Source organism: Misgurnus anguillicaudatus, chromosome 21, assembly GCF_027580225.2.
Source record: "Misgurnus anguillicaudatus chromosome 21, ASM2758022v2, whole genome shotgun sequence".
Lineage (NCBI taxonomy): Eukaryota > Metazoa > Chordata > Actinopteri > Cypriniformes > Cobitidae > Misgurnus > Misgurnus anguillicaudatus.
Genome location: NC_073357.2, coordinates 4,776,935 through 4,791,948, shown reverse-complemented (window position 1 = coordinate 4,791,948; position 15,014 = coordinate 4,776,935). Strand labels below are relative to the sequence as shown.

The following is a 15,014-nucleotide window of genomic DNA, read 5'->3' as shown; positions in this document are numbered from 1 at the left end:
CAGTCCCGGTCATTCTTCCTCGAGGAGACCAAGGTAGCGTTTACGCTCTCGCTTCTCTCTGGCAAGGCTGCCCTCTGGGGGACGGCGGTATGGGAAAACAAGGACAGCTGTTGTTCCTCGTTCGCCTCGCTTGCAGAGGAGATGAAGAAGGTTTTCGACCACTCCGTCGCCGGGAGGGAGGCCGCCCGTCTCCTCACGGATCTCCAGCAGGGGGAGCGGTCGGTCTCGGACTATGCCATCGAGTTCCGTACCCTGGCGGCGGAGTGCAGGTGGAACGAGGAAGCGCAGTGGGATCAGTTTCTGCATGGGTTGGCGGATCGGATCCAGCGAGAGATCGTTACGGCGGAGTTACCTACCTCTCTTAATGGGCTGGTGGATTTGGCGATCCGGGTTGACGCACGCCTGTCCATTTCAGCCAGAAGGACTCACGCCTCGTCCCAGTTGAGAGGGGAAGATGCAGGTCCATTCAGTGAAGTGTCCGCCGGCGGTCTCTCAGATCCGGAGCCCATGCAGGTGGGTCGAGCTCGGTTACCCCGGGAGGAGAGAATGCGGCGGAGATCCCTGGGACTTTGCATATACTGTGGCGAGCTGGGTCACCAATGTCAGCGGTGTCCAGTAAAAGGACCACGCCCGATAGCTAGGCAGAGGCTACTTTCGGGCGGGATCTCCGCACGGAAGACATCTATTACATCTACCTTCCTCCCGGTGAGACTACGGTGGTCCACGAAGTCACACACTGGGCACGCACTTCTGGATTCGGGGGCGGAGGGCAATTTCATCGATAGCTCTCTGGCACGTAAGCTTCAGCTACAGTTCATTCCTCTCACCCACCAGATTGAGCCCTTCGCCCTCAATGGACATCCATTACCCACTATTAAGCACACCACAGCACCCATTACACTCATCACATCTGGGAATCACACTGAGACAATTTCATTTTTTATTACTGACACTGCTCTCACCCCCATAGTTCTTGGACATCCTTGGCTTCATCTCCATAATCCCAGGATCGACTGGAGATTGGGTTCCGTTATCAGCTGGAGCGAGGAGTGTCATAAGTCCTGTCTTGTCTCTGCTTGTGTTTCTGTGTCTGAGTCTGTGTTTCAGGGGAAAGCAGTGGATTTGTCTACCGTGCCCGCGGAGTACCACGACCTGAAGGAGGTGTTCAGTAAGTCGCGGGCTGATTCTCTTCCTCCTCATCGTCCCTATGACTGTGCGATAGACTTATTGCCAGGTACGTTTCCGCCTAAGGGCAAGTTATACTCTCTGTCCGTTCCGGAGATGGAGGCCATGGAGAAATATATTTCTGATTCTCTGGCAACGGGGTTCATTCGCCCTTCCTCATCTCCAGCGGGGGCGGGGTTCTTTTTTGTGGGGAAGAAGGACGGATCCTTGCGACCTTGTATTGACTACCGAGGGTTGAACAACATCACGGTAAAGAATACTTATCCTTTGCCGTTGATGTCTTCAGCTTTCGAGAGGTTGCAGGGAGCGTCCGTTTTCACTAAATTGGACTTACGTAATGCATATCATTTGGTTCGCATCAGGAAGGGGGATGAATGGAAGACTGCGTTTAACACCCCTCGTGGCCATTTTGAGTACTGCGTGATGCCTTTTGGTCTCACGAACTCGCCGGCAGTCTTCCAAGCACTCGTTAATGACGTGTTGCGAGACATGGTAGACCAGTTCATATATGTTTACCTGGATGACATATTGATTTTTTCTTCGTCTCTCCAGGAACATTTGCAACACGTACGACGAGTGCTTCTGCGGTTGTTAGAGAATGGGCTTTTTGTCAAGGCGGAAAAATGCGTTTTTCATGCACAGTCTGTTTCTTTTTTAGGACACATCATTTCGACTGAGGGTGTTCGCATGGATCCTGAGAAAGTTAAGGCTGTGGTAGATTGGCCATCCCCAGAGTCTCGCAAGGCCCTGCAGAGATTTCTGGGGTTCGCCAATTTTTACCGGCGTTTCATTCGCAATTTCAGCCAACTAGCCGCACCTCTGACCGCTTTGACTTCCCCTGGTTTGACGTTCAGGTGGTCAGACGCAGCTGAGGCTGCGTTTGCCAAACTGAAAAGCTGCTTTGTTTCAGCTCCCATTCTCGTTACCCCTGATCGTTCACGTCAATTCATAGTGGAGGTCGACGCGTCAGAGGTGGGGGTAGGAGCAGTGTTGTCCCAGCGCGCATCCTCAGATGGAAAGGTTCATCCTTGCGCGTATTATTCCCATCGCTTATCTCCTGCGGAAGTTAACTATGACATTGGCAATCGAGAGTTGTTGGCGGTCAAGCTAGCACTGGAAGAATGGCGTCACTGGCTTGAAGGGTCGGGTGTACCTTTCATTGTATGGACGGACCATAAGAATCTCGAATACATTAGAACTGCCAAAAGACTTAACTCCAGGCAGGCTCGGTGGGCATTGTTTTTCGGTCGTTTCGATTTTACACTTTCTTACCGGCCGGGTTCCAAAAACATCAAACCCGATGCTTTATCCCGTCTTTTTGAGCGTTCCGATCGTTCTGCTACTCCCGAGCCCATTTTACCGGAGAAAATCATTATCTCCGCGCTCAGATGGGAGGTCGAATCGAAGGTTTTGACAGCCTTAGAAGGGGTAACGCCCCCGGCTCGCTGCCCACCGAACCGTTTATTTGTGCCGGAAGGGTTACGGTCAGACGTCCTCCAGTGGGGTCATGGTTCCAGTGTTGCTTGTCACCCAGGGGTTAGTAGAACTAGGTTTCTAGTCAAGCAACGATTTTGGTGGCCTGGTATGGCTCGTGACGTCCACGACTTCGTCTTGGCTTGTTCGGTTTGTGCCGTTGGTAAGACTTCCAATCGTCCTCCAGATGGGTTACTTTTACCGCTGTCTGTCCCTTCGAGACCCTGGTCCCACATTTCGCTAGATTTTATTACCGCCCTCCCACCCTCTAAGGGTAATACGGTGATTTTGACCGTAGTGGACCGGTTCTCGAAGGCGACCCATTTCATTCCCTTGCCCAAATTACCATCAGCCAAGGAAACAGCGGTAGCTGTCATTGACCACGTCTTCCGAATACATGGCCTCCCGACAGACGTGGTCTCTGACAGGGGTCCCCAGTTTGTGTCCAAATTTTGGCGAGAGTTCTGCAAATTGCTAGGGGCGACTGTTAGTCTTTCGTCCGGGTTTCATCCCCAGAGCAACGGTCAAACCGAGCGAGCCAATCAGGACGTCGAAAGGGTGTTGCGATGTCTGGTTTCCAAGAATCCTTCGTCCTGGTGTCAGCAACTCTCAATTGTGGAGTACGCACACAATTCTCTGCCGGTGTCATCTACGGGCATGTCTCCATTTAAGTGTAGTTTAGGGTACCAACCACCTAATTTTGTCAGTACTGAATCCGAGGTGTCGGTTCCCTCCGCAAACGCACTAGTCCAGAGGTGCCACCGCACCTGGACCAGAGCTCGCAGAGCTCTGCTCCAGGCAAGGTCACGCACCAAGGCCAAGGCCGATCGCCACCGGTCGAAGCCTCCCCGATACGTCGTCGGTCAAAGAGTGTGGCTTTCAACCCAGAATATTCCGATGCGTTCCGTCTCGAATAAACTTGCTCCCAAATTTATTGGCCCGTTTTCTGTTACCAAAATCATTAATCCGGTAACAGTGCGTCTTAGCCTTCCTCCTGCGTACAGGAGGGTTCACCCCGTCTTTCACGTTTCCAAAATTAAACCGGTGATTTTTTCCCGTCTTAATCCGCCTGCCCCGGTTCCCCCTCCGCCTCGTATCGTTAATGGGGAGACCACTTATTCGGTTAACCGTATTCTGGACTCCAGACGGAGGGGACGCGGATTTCAGTACTTGGTGGATTGGGAAGGTTACGGTCCGGAGGAGAGAAGGTGGGTTCCGGCTCGGGACATACTGGATCACCGCCTTATTGATGAATTCAATCAGCAGGTAAAGCAGGCTGGGAACGCCGAGGGGCATTCCTAGGGGAGGGGGTACTGTCACGGTAGGAAAATCCATTGTTTTCCTCCGTGTCATGTTTGTGTGTGTGTGTTGTTCACTTACCCCTGCCATGTGCTCGTTAGAGCAATCCCTGTCACCTGTGTGTTGATTGTCTCGCTCCAGCTGTTCATCATTACATCATCTCCATATATACTCACCTGACTTTCTGTTCCCTGCCAGATTCTATTGTTTGCTCAGTCTCCGTGTTGCTTGGTTGTTCCCTGTGCTTTGGATTACGTGTTTCAGTTTGGATGTGTATTGTCGTCGTCGTCTTCGTGTGGATGTTCCGTGTCAGTCTGGATTTCACCACTGCTCACCACTCCACCAACGTCGCACTCAAAGCACCAACTTCCACCGTAGTCATCGTCACCATTGCCATCAACAACACCGGACTGGATTACTTCCGCATTGACATTGAATACTCTCTCTTGGTTTATATTTAATAAACATTGTTTCATTTTTACACCTGCGCTTGCTTCCGTCTCTTACAAGTCATTACAGAAACTGGTGATTGATTGTTATAATCAGGACACACAGCACTATGACTGCAGTCAGTAGAAGAACACACAGCAGCACCAAACACACTGTAACTGATCTGTAACTTCTCATCCTCATTGAGTCTTTCATTGGAGACAACAAACATTACAGTTTTTTTTAGTATATTTATCATAGCTGACATCAACTATAGCAGGTAAATCCCTGCTTGTGCCTTTCATACAAATGATAAAGAAGCTTATTAATAATAAAAGTACCTGTGAGTTGAGGTGATGGTGAGGGTCATATTTGAATCTTCGATCTTCTTTCCAAGTGCAAGTCTTATAGCATCAGCGTTGACATACCATTCAGTGCTATCCATTATAGCTTTCTATATGTCAATTACTCTCTCAGTAAAGTCAGGATAATAACAATACAACCAACTACTGAACACTATTGTACTGCTCATGTGTTTTTGCAGGGGGTTTTCATGCAGGAAGGAACTGTATTTTTTGCAGAATTGTATTTATGCATAAAGGAACTTCAGTTTATAGCAGAATGAAAAACAATTGGTTTCTGTGAATATTTTTGTGAATATTTAAATGTTTATTGTGTGGTTAGCTGGTCTCTCTCTTCTGGCACTTTATTTTGATGGTCAAAATAATGGTATTATTTGTAATGGTATTAGCTGAGTATAAGTAGATTGTCAGGGGCTGGGGTTAGTAATAAGTTGACATATACTTTTTTTAGGTTTTTGCCTTTTTGTTTCTCGACTGGCATTAACAATCTTAACTTCTTTAAAGGGAAACCCAGTCATGCGTTTAAATGGTCATGCATCATTCCCTAAGTTTCTCCTGGTACTGATTTCAGTGAGGCACTTCCTTCTTTCAATTATGTAAAAATCGTCATTTTGCGTCACTGAAAGAAGGAAATGCTGTATCTCTGTTGAGTGTGAAAGACTACAGACACTCATTCCTCATTTTTCCAAGGTGGGGGCTATGGGTGGGACCCACTCACGCTACAGACCTATTACAGATCAGTGGGTGGGACTTACGAAAATATACTAACACAGACGGGGAAAAAACGATCAGCCGCCATCTTTATGCTAAGCTAAGCTAAACAGAAGTTGTGGAGCGAGCCAGACTTCGTGTTACAATAACAGTGGAAGTTAATCAATATGATATGGAAGAGGGTGATTTCGCAAGCGTGATGCTCTAATCCGCTGTTCATTGCACCTTTATGAGCCACAATACAGCAAAGAGCTGAGGCAAATGGAGGAACAGAAGCCCGAGGAGTAGGCCGGAGCCTGGGCTTCGGCTGAGTAGAGGAGCCTGTACTGCCTGTACTCTCGCTGTGTGCTTGCTTTATAACATTTCTGCATCAGATAAGGATATGGACGTTTGTTTGGTGAATGTTTCCAGGCAAGAGAGCAACTTTGCACGTGTTTGGACATGTTTATTTCACAGACGTCTTTCGGTGTAACACAATGTAACATCATGTTTAAAAGTAAGTCATGATTGGTGTCTGTCAGACACAGTGGTGGCTATTTTCTACTAACGCGGCATTGTACACAATAGCATATCTGAGCCGTGTTGCGATTAATGGGAGTGGCTTGCAGACCTGTGCATTGTGGTGCATACTGGGAGTTGTAGTTTTTCATACAAATGTGCTCTAAAGTCACGTTCTGTCTTTCTCTGTCAAATAGGCACAAAATGTATAAAATTTATGTTACATTTCGACTACAAATAGGACCCACTTTCAACAAAGATTAATGTTCCTATGAATGAAATGGCCCTTTAACGTCCTTCCCTATTGTCCCATTACAGTAAATATATTGCCATTGGTTGTTTCACTCTCTTGCTTATTTGTGTAAAAGACCTGTTTAAGTGGACTCTGTTAAATGCAATCCTGATTTGTGAATCTCAACGTTTAGATGTCAGTGAGGCCAAAGTACAAGTGCACATGATATTTAATCTGCTCATACCTATTTTAATTTTCATTGGTGGCACATGGTCTGGTGTTGCTCAGTTTAGATGGTTTGCAGGATACTATATGATCCACCCATTATTGTTAGAATTTTGTGAAAAAGTAAGAAAACAAAACTGAATGAAAAAGAAAAATGTTAAGCTAAATGTAACCAAATTTAAAGCTATCAAGCAAAAATTCTGTTTTGATTAGAGATCGACCGATATATCCTTTTCCCAATATTTAGTACAAGAAAAATTCAGCTCCCGCAGGAACGTGATTCATCTCCTCAGATCCGCAAGGGTCATGTTTCCGCAATTCGAACACCACCTCTGCGTGCTGAATGTCCAAGCACGAAAGGCAACGATCGTGACCATCCGCGGGACCCATGAATTTGCCGCACCCGGGACTGCACGGATAAAAGGATATCTTTAAAAAGATGCAATCCGCCGTGACACGAGAGAATGGCTGTTTTATAAAAGACAAAAATTCAACTTGTGTTGCTATTTTAGAGAAAATCACTCTAGGTGCTGATGTGATAAAGCACGCAGGGGAGTGGCAACGCACACACTCAAACTAAAAAAAAAGCAAAAACCTCGAGCATTCGCTGTATTGCCTTTATGCTAACCAACTTCAACAAGCGTTGAGCAAAGACAGAGCTTCGAAAGCTGGCAAATCAACTGCTATTGAGAAGCGAAAAAAGCTGATTTGGTATCGCACCTGCCTCTCGTTTTATACTCGTGCGTCGGGGCAGCGCCAGCAGATGCAAATACTATATGCCAATGCTCTATAAAAGTACAGATACAGAGCTACCAAACACATTTAATTTGTTCCTTTATACAATAAAACAGCCTGCACAACATATAGTCACAATCACATTGATGCACAACATCAAACCAACACACAGTTTACCACATTAAAATGATTTAACTGAAAAGCTTCATTTATTAAAATGCATTGTGTGAAACAAATGATTATTTGCATAGCCATAATATACAGTAGAAATAATAAACAGACGTTTTGCTGTGTGTTTAACTTAAAAATATTATTTTACTAAAAAGGGCTATGTAAAAATCGTTCTGTCAACTAATATATTTAAGTTGAATTAACTTTTTTAAGTTTCAAGGTAACTTAGGGGCAGTTTCCTTGACAAGGTTTAGATTAATCCAGGACTACGCCTTAGTTATATTAGCAGAATAAATGAGTTTTTACAAACAAACCTTACAATAAACATTACTGGTGTGCATCAGTGACAAAACAATGTCACTGAAATATGTTAAGATGTGTCAGTGCAAGATGTTTTTAAATGAAGGCAGCTCAAACATACATTTTAGTCTGTGACTAGTATAAGCCCTGTGCATAACCCCTGAAATAGCCCCATACTTTTAAGTTGAACCAACTCGTTTTTACATTTCATTAAGTAAATTTTATCCTGCTCAGACAGACTGGCTAAAATGACTTGAAAGTTTGGTGTTCACAGTTTACTGAAAGAAGAATCTCATTTAAACATGTTTTTCTCACAGATCCAGTTAAAAGTATAAGTACAGGGGTAATCACCCCACCCTGATGAATAAATGAAAGCACAGTTCTCTGCTGTCCCACCATTTGGCTCATTTGTAGATTTGTCCCAGAATCTGAAAATAAAGATAATGATTAGATCTTAAATGACTTTTTCTGTGTGATATGATACTGACTGTGAGAATCATTTATTGGATAATAATCAGTTAAATGTAGTGATTTCTCACCTAGTGTTCAGTGTGCTACCGTCAACCCATTTCCATGTGCCCTCTACATCACTGTCAGACAAACCAATCCAGTTTGGACCAGGCATATTCTTTAAAAAATCCTGAGAAGAAAAACAACTGCATATAGGTTACTTGTACTAATACCCCCCCCCCCCCCCACACACACACACACACACACAGAGTATATCTGTCCCTCACTTGTTCCTCTTGGTTGTTAATGATGATCAGATCTGCTCCTCTCTGTGTGCATTTTGTTCTGCTATCGCTCCAGGTCTTCTTCTCAGATGAAATGAAGTACAAACTAGATTGAAATACTGTCAATCCTTCTGTAAACAAAAACAGTTCAGCTATAGCCCATCATTCACACACATACTGAATTATGCAGTTTATAATGTTTTATCATACATTTGTACATAAAATATTTTTAAATGTTTTAGTGTATTTCATGAATACCTCTTTTTAGAATCTCAATCGTTGCATTTAACTGCTCTCTTTGTTTATTAAGGTTGGTTCATAATCTATCATTTTCTTTTGTCAAATTTTTGTTATTTAATAGCAGCTGGTCTCTCTCTTCTGTGATGTTGGTATATTTGGTAAGTAGCTGGTCTCTCTGATCTGTGATGTTTTTGCTGGTGATGTAAAACTGGTGATTGATTGTTATGATCAGGACACACAGCACTATGACTGCAGTCAGTAGAAGAACACACAGCAGCACCAAACACACTGTAACTGATCTGTAACTTCTCATCCTCATTGAGTCTTTCACTGAGGACAACAAACATTACAGGTTTTTGATGTTGTTCATTTATCATTGCTGACATCAATAATAACCATGTAAATCCCTACTTGTGCCTTTCATACAAATTATGAAGAAGCTAATTATTGATAATAAAAGTACCTGTGAGTTGAGGTGATGGTGAGGTGAAGGTCATATTTGAATCTTCGATCTTCTTTCCAAGTGCAAGTCTTATAGCATCAGCGTTGACATACAATTCAGTGCTATCCATTATAGCTTTCTATATGTCAATTACTCTCTCAGTAAAGTCAGGATAATAACAATGCATCCGACTATTGAACGCTATTATACTGCTCATGTGTTTTTGCAGGGGGTTTTGATACAGAAATGAACTGTATTTAAAGGAACTTCAGTTTATAGCAGAATGAAAAACAATTGGTTTCTGTGATTATTTTTGTGAATATTTAAATGTTTATTGTGTGGTTAGTTGGTCTCTCTCTTCTGGCACTTTATTTTCATGGTCAAAATAATTATTTGTAATTGTATTAGCTGAGTATACTGTAAGTAGATTGTCAGGGGTTGGGGTTAGTAATAAGTTGACATATACTTGTGTCACACGGTGACGATTTCAAGGGGCGGAACTATTGATAGGGAAGATTAGTTCCGCCCGGAAGTGTTTCCCACCCGGACGGCAAAGCGGAGACACCGGAACTTCCGGTAAGCACCGCGAGGCGAAATCAAGCGTGATCTAACACAGGTGCGAGCAATGAATGTAGCGATCGGGGATTGGAGGATACACAGGTGAAGAGGGATATGCAACAATTCAGAGAGGAGTGAAGAGCCACAGCAGCGACGTTTATATTACTGGCCTGTAACATCACTTTCCAATCGGCCCGAAGACAGTCAGATGAGGTTGGGGCTGCGACCCTATTTATTCACGAAGAAGAGTGAAGAGTGCTGTGGGTGAGTCTGAGACTTTGCTGTGAGAATACACTTTAATGTATTGCAGTGTGATGCTGTGTGGTGTCGTCAGTAGCCCCCTTCGCTGAACTCGTCGTGAGAAAACGAGAGGCCGTGGAGGCTGGAAATTTACTTGCAGTATATGCTGTGTGTGATCCCTGTGCTGGAGCTTCAAGCAGAGTGCTCACTCTGACATCTTTTGGACGTGGCCTGATTCGGTGAAACGGTGGTGAAGGATATTGGGATACCAGACTGTTGTGAGTAAAACAACCATTTAAGAAGCACGCTGTGTGTATGTTGTACTGTTGTATACAGGGTGGCATAGATGGATATCACCTGTTACGGAGCCTCTACAAAGGTGCGCCCCTGTCCAGTTCTCGGTAGTCGAAGTGGACGAGAGGAGTGACAGTGTTGTATTTCCCCCGTTGATAGTACCAGAGGCTTTTTGGGAAGGTTGTGCCACGATGCTTCGCCATCTTAAAGTTTGGAACATATCCACCGAACGATTAAAGTGCAACCACCGTAAGTCCACCATCTCCAAACCGGGGCCATTGTTGTAGTTATTCGTTGAATGCCCAAAAGTGATATTGCCTGAGGAAACGGAGGAGACAGAGTGGCTAAAGCTAAGTTACCCCTGTTCTAGTGGTAAGGAGTTACCCGTGCCTAGTGTGAGCCCTGTCTGCAAATTAACCCTCTGTGTTACAGCTATAAGCCTACAGCAGGAGAAACAGAGACCGAGCTCGTTACCGTGAGATACCTACCTGTGTGTGGTCACCAGTGCCTAGTGTGAGCCCCAGTGTCTGAAATTAACCCTTTGTTTTACAGCTATAAGCCTACAGTAGGAGAGAGAGAGACCGAGCTCGTTACCGTGAGATACCTACCTGTGTGTGGTCACCAGTGCCTAGTGTGAGCCCCAGTGTCTGCAAATTAACACTCTGTGTTACAGCTACCAGCTTACAGTAGGAGAGAGAACCTGAGGACATTACTTGTGAAATACCTACCTGTGTGCGGTCCTGAGCGACCCCTGATGTCCCCGCGCCTGTAAAGTAAGCCTCTGGGTGACCGTTGTACGTCTACGACGAGATAGAGAGCCTGGATTCCTTACCTGTGTGCGGTCCTGAGTGGCCAGTGTGAGTCCCATTGCCTGTGGAGTAAATTCTTGTGTTACAGCTGTGGTGTACAGTAAGAGAGAGAGAGAACGTGTTACTTACCTGGAGATATCTACCTGTGTGTGGCCCCGGAGCGACGAGTGAACGTCCCAGCACCTGTAAAGTAAGCCTCTGTGTGACAGTTATACGCCTACGAAAGGATGGAGAGCCCGAGTTTCATACCTGTGTGACACTTACCTGTGTGCGGCAGAGATGTTCACAAGTCTCTGAGCTCGAGTCCGAGTCAAATCTGAAGTCTTTGACCTCGAGTCCAAGTCAAGTCTGAAGTCTTTGAGCTTGAGTCCAAGTCAAGTCTGAAGTCTCTGGGCTCGAGTCCAAGTCAAGTCTCAAGTTTAGTTGTTACAAATAAAACTCTAATAACAAATAAAGAAATTATAAACATTTATAAAAAAACAAAGTTGCACATTAAGTAAGGTCTAAAATTAGCATTAGGTACAGAAATTAAATTAAATGGATAATAACACTGTCTTTATTGGAAAAATTAATTATTATTATTATTATTTTTGAGCAATAGAAGTGATTTTCTGTTTGTCTTGGGTTGTTTGATTAACATAAATCACACAGACTTAAGTAGGTTAATTGAGGTTACTGTCTCTTTATTAAGAACAAATAAGACCAGACTGGTTTCTGACTGGTTTCTTAAGACATAAACAAAAAAAAATTATTAGAAAAAGAATACTGTGAGATCATTTTGCGTGTATGTGCCTTGTCAAGAAAAGAAAGATTTTATGTTGGCTTAACTTTTGAAACACTTCTCTCTGTATGTAAACTACCGAGGGCACTTAAACGCGTACTCAAACACAGGCAGAAGGCGAATTCAGGAAGAAGATGCAGCAGTCGCTTCACATAAAAACGTTACATTGTTTTTCATTGCTCTATTCAGCAAATGTATGTAAATGTACTACAGTATGACACAAAGTAGCGCAACTCTGGACCTGACTGGAGCTGGACCGGATTCACTTAACCGCATGTGCGTACAGAAATCTGCTCACTTGAGCGCCTTTTTGCGGATAAATTGTTTAACCATTTAAACAATTGCAAGCCTTAGAAACACGTTAATGACAAACTTACCCTATTTAAATTGCATATTAATCCGCAAATCGCATGCGAGCCGAACCGCGGATCCGTCACAGCACTACCCAAAGCTTCAGATGAATGCCACAGCAGCGGCTGCCTGCAGGTACAGTCGACATGTATGTTCGCGGCCGCGCGCGCGGAGCAGATACGTCACGTGTTACGTCGTGGGCAGGTTGTAGGTAACGGAGGGAGCTATGACAGCGAGCTCATCAGACGTTTCCTAAAAATAAACATTGTTCACGAGTCGCGCGGCTCGAGTCCGAGTCGAGTCTGAAGTCTTTGAGGGTCGAGTTTTAAGTCGAGTCTGAAGTCACTGTGTGTGCGACTTAAGTCGCACTCGAGTCCGAGTCTCAAACTCGAGACCCCATCTCTGGTGTGCGGTCCTGAAGGATCAGTGTAAGCACCATTGCTTTGTGAAGTAATCTTCTGTGTTATCGCTGTAGTCCACTGTAGGAGAAAGCCTGAGCCCTCGTACTGGTGAAGCACTTACCATTACGGCCCCCCGGGTGAAGGTGAAAGTTCCAGCGTCTGTGGTGGTCACCTTGTCTGCAGAAGGAGAGGGCCTGAGTTACTTTCGTATACTTACCTCTACATCATCCGAAGGCACCAGGTATTTGTGCTCCCTTGGGCGTGAAGACATTGAACTGTTCTGTTTTTTTTTATCTGCCTCCAGGAGAGAAGGAGGGCGCCACGGGATCAACAAAACAAGGTGGAGGAGCCTTGTCTGTACGTCCCCGCAGTGTCTTGGACCCCTGACACCTGCCTCCCCCCCTTTCCGAATCACGGTCCACCTGGAGGGCAGAACAAGAGGCCTTAGTTTTTATCTTCCCCATTCCCGTTTCCCATACCTTTCTTTTAAATAAATTAAATAAAATTATATTTTTATACTTACTTGCACTTGTGTTGTCTGGTCATTGGGTTGGCTTTGGGACCTCCTCGAGGTGGAAACTAGAGGAAGGGGCGCGGCTTGTTTACATCAGTGGTCCGCCCCGACCTGTGATACTTGCATTCATTTTTTTGGTCGCACATGGTCTGGTGTTTCTCAGTTTAGATGGTTTGCAGGATACTATATGATCCACCCATTATTGTTAGAATTTTGTGGAAAAATGTTAAGCTAAATGTAACCAAATCTAAAGCTATAAAGCAAATATTCTGATAAAGATTTCATTGACTATCTGTGAATAATATTGTCTATAAATCGTCTGTTTTTGCAATCGTGTGAATTTTAAAGATGTGGATTACAGCAAATGAATAAAATAAACATCTTTTGTGAATTTATGTTGTGTTTGAGACGAGTTCAGCCCTTTCCCTACCATCTGGCTCCATTGTATCCAGGAAGTGTACAAGTCGGCTTCTCCCACTCCAACCGGTAGCATGATAGCTGAGAAGAGATAGACATAATGGAAAATGAGACAAAAAAGTACAACCAGAGCGCAGAGGCCTTCCCTTTTTTCATGATCTGCACACTGAGGTGGCTGGATCACGGAAGAAACCCTTTTCTGTCAAAGTTATTCCACAAGCACATACAGTACAAGTTTCTTACACATACAGGGGTACAAGAAACATGGATATAGCACGCTACCTAAAGTCAAAGAAACAGGGCCCCCGGTTCCCTAAAACGTTCTTATCGCTAAGTAGTTCTTAACCTATTCCTTAACCTCTCTCTTAACTCTATGGCACGATTCCCAAAACGTTCGTACACTAAGTATATCTTCTGTAAGTCACACTTTCGTAAGGTTGGTCTGGACCATTCGTAAGCTCTTTCTTAGCATTGTTTGAGCGCAAAACGCTATCGCCGCAGTCTTTAGAAATCAGTGCAGCGCAGTACAAGTCAAACTATGGTATGCTGACAATGATTTTATGTTATGGACATTTTAAGACTTATAATAAAATATGTTTGCAATGGATACAGGGCTATTTATGCAGTTGACTTTATTTGGTATCAGAATGAATCAAAGACGGCGCCGGTGTTGAAGTTTGTTCCCCATCGAAGTCTGTTCCCTCTATGTTTATAGCGTTTACGTTTATAATTTATTTAGAAAGATTAAAGATTTGAATTTGTTATACTAAAAGCAATAAAATCATGTATTCTATTATACAATTTATTAAATATTTCTTATTTGACAGTTTATATCTTTTAACCTGTCTTTTTCCCTTTTTTTTCCTCTATTGTTTGTTTTAAAACCGTTATGTTTCCATACATAATAAATATATATTATACATATAATATGATTCATACTGTAATACTGTAAAAATAAATTTACAATCAAGAACAATCAAGATACATTACATAAATGCACACACACACACATCTCAGTAGCCATTAAAACTTTCAAATAAACGTATAATGTGATAAAAACGCTATAAAAACACTACAGTAAAGGGAAATTAGGGGAAACAGACTTCCACACAACACCGGTAACCCCGTAACCGTTTAGTCCATGCCATTTTGTTTTTATTCTGTAACACTTACAACCCCAAAACAGAAAAAGTTGGGATACTGTAGAAATTGTGAGTAAAAAAGGAATGGAATAATTTACAAATCTCATAAACTTATATTTTATTCACAGTAGAATATAGATAACATATCAAATGTTGAAAGTAAGATATTTTGAAATGTCATGCCAAATATTGGCTCATTTTGGATTTCATGAGAGCTACACATTCCAAAAAAAGCCGGGACAGGCAGCAACAAAAGGCCAGAAAATTCAAATGTACACACAAGGAACAGCTGAAAGACCAATTTGCAACTTATTAGGTCAATTGGCAACATGAGGGGGTATAAAAGAGCCTCTCAGAGTGGCAGTGTCTCTCAGAAGTCAAGATGGGCAGAGAATCACCAATTCTCCCAATGCTGCGGCGAAAAATAGTTTTCTGAGCTTCTCAGAGAAAATTGCAATGAGATTGAAGTTA

At 43.6% G+C, this 15,014-nt stretch overlaps 1 protein-coding gene across 1 annotated transcript; it reads right to left on the bottom strand.

Moving 5' to 3' along the window:
• Nucleotides 1–7,912: 7,912 nt before the first annotated feature.
• LOC141353326 (CD209 antigen-like protein A) lies at nt 7,913–9,166 on the bottom strand. Its single transcript, XM_073859832.1, has 6 exons — nt 9,058–9,166; nt 8,717–8,924; nt 8,613–8,650; nt 8,358–8,485; nt 8,160–8,260; nt 7,913–8,048 (listed from the first exon to the last, which is right to left on the bottom strand). Exons 1-6 carry the CDS (start codon nt 9,164–9,166, stop codon nt 7,913–7,915), a joined length of 720 nt encoding a protein of 239 aa, XP_073715933.1.
• Between the last annotated feature and the right edge of the window lie 5,848 nt (nt 9,167–15,014).

Coding starts and splice junctions, on each gene's coding strand:
- LOC141353326 (XM_073859832.1), bottom strand. CDS start 9,166: ATGGATAGCACTGAATTGTATGTCAACGCTGATGCTATAAGACTTGCA. Junction 8,261..8,357: donor TTAACAACCAAGAGGAACAA/GTGAGGGACAGA, acceptor TTTTCTTCTCAG/GATTTTTTAAAGAATATGCC. Junction 8,049..8,159: donor GGTAGCACACTGAACACTAG/GTGAGAAATCAC, acceptor CTTTATTTTCAG/ATTCTGGGACAAATCTACAA.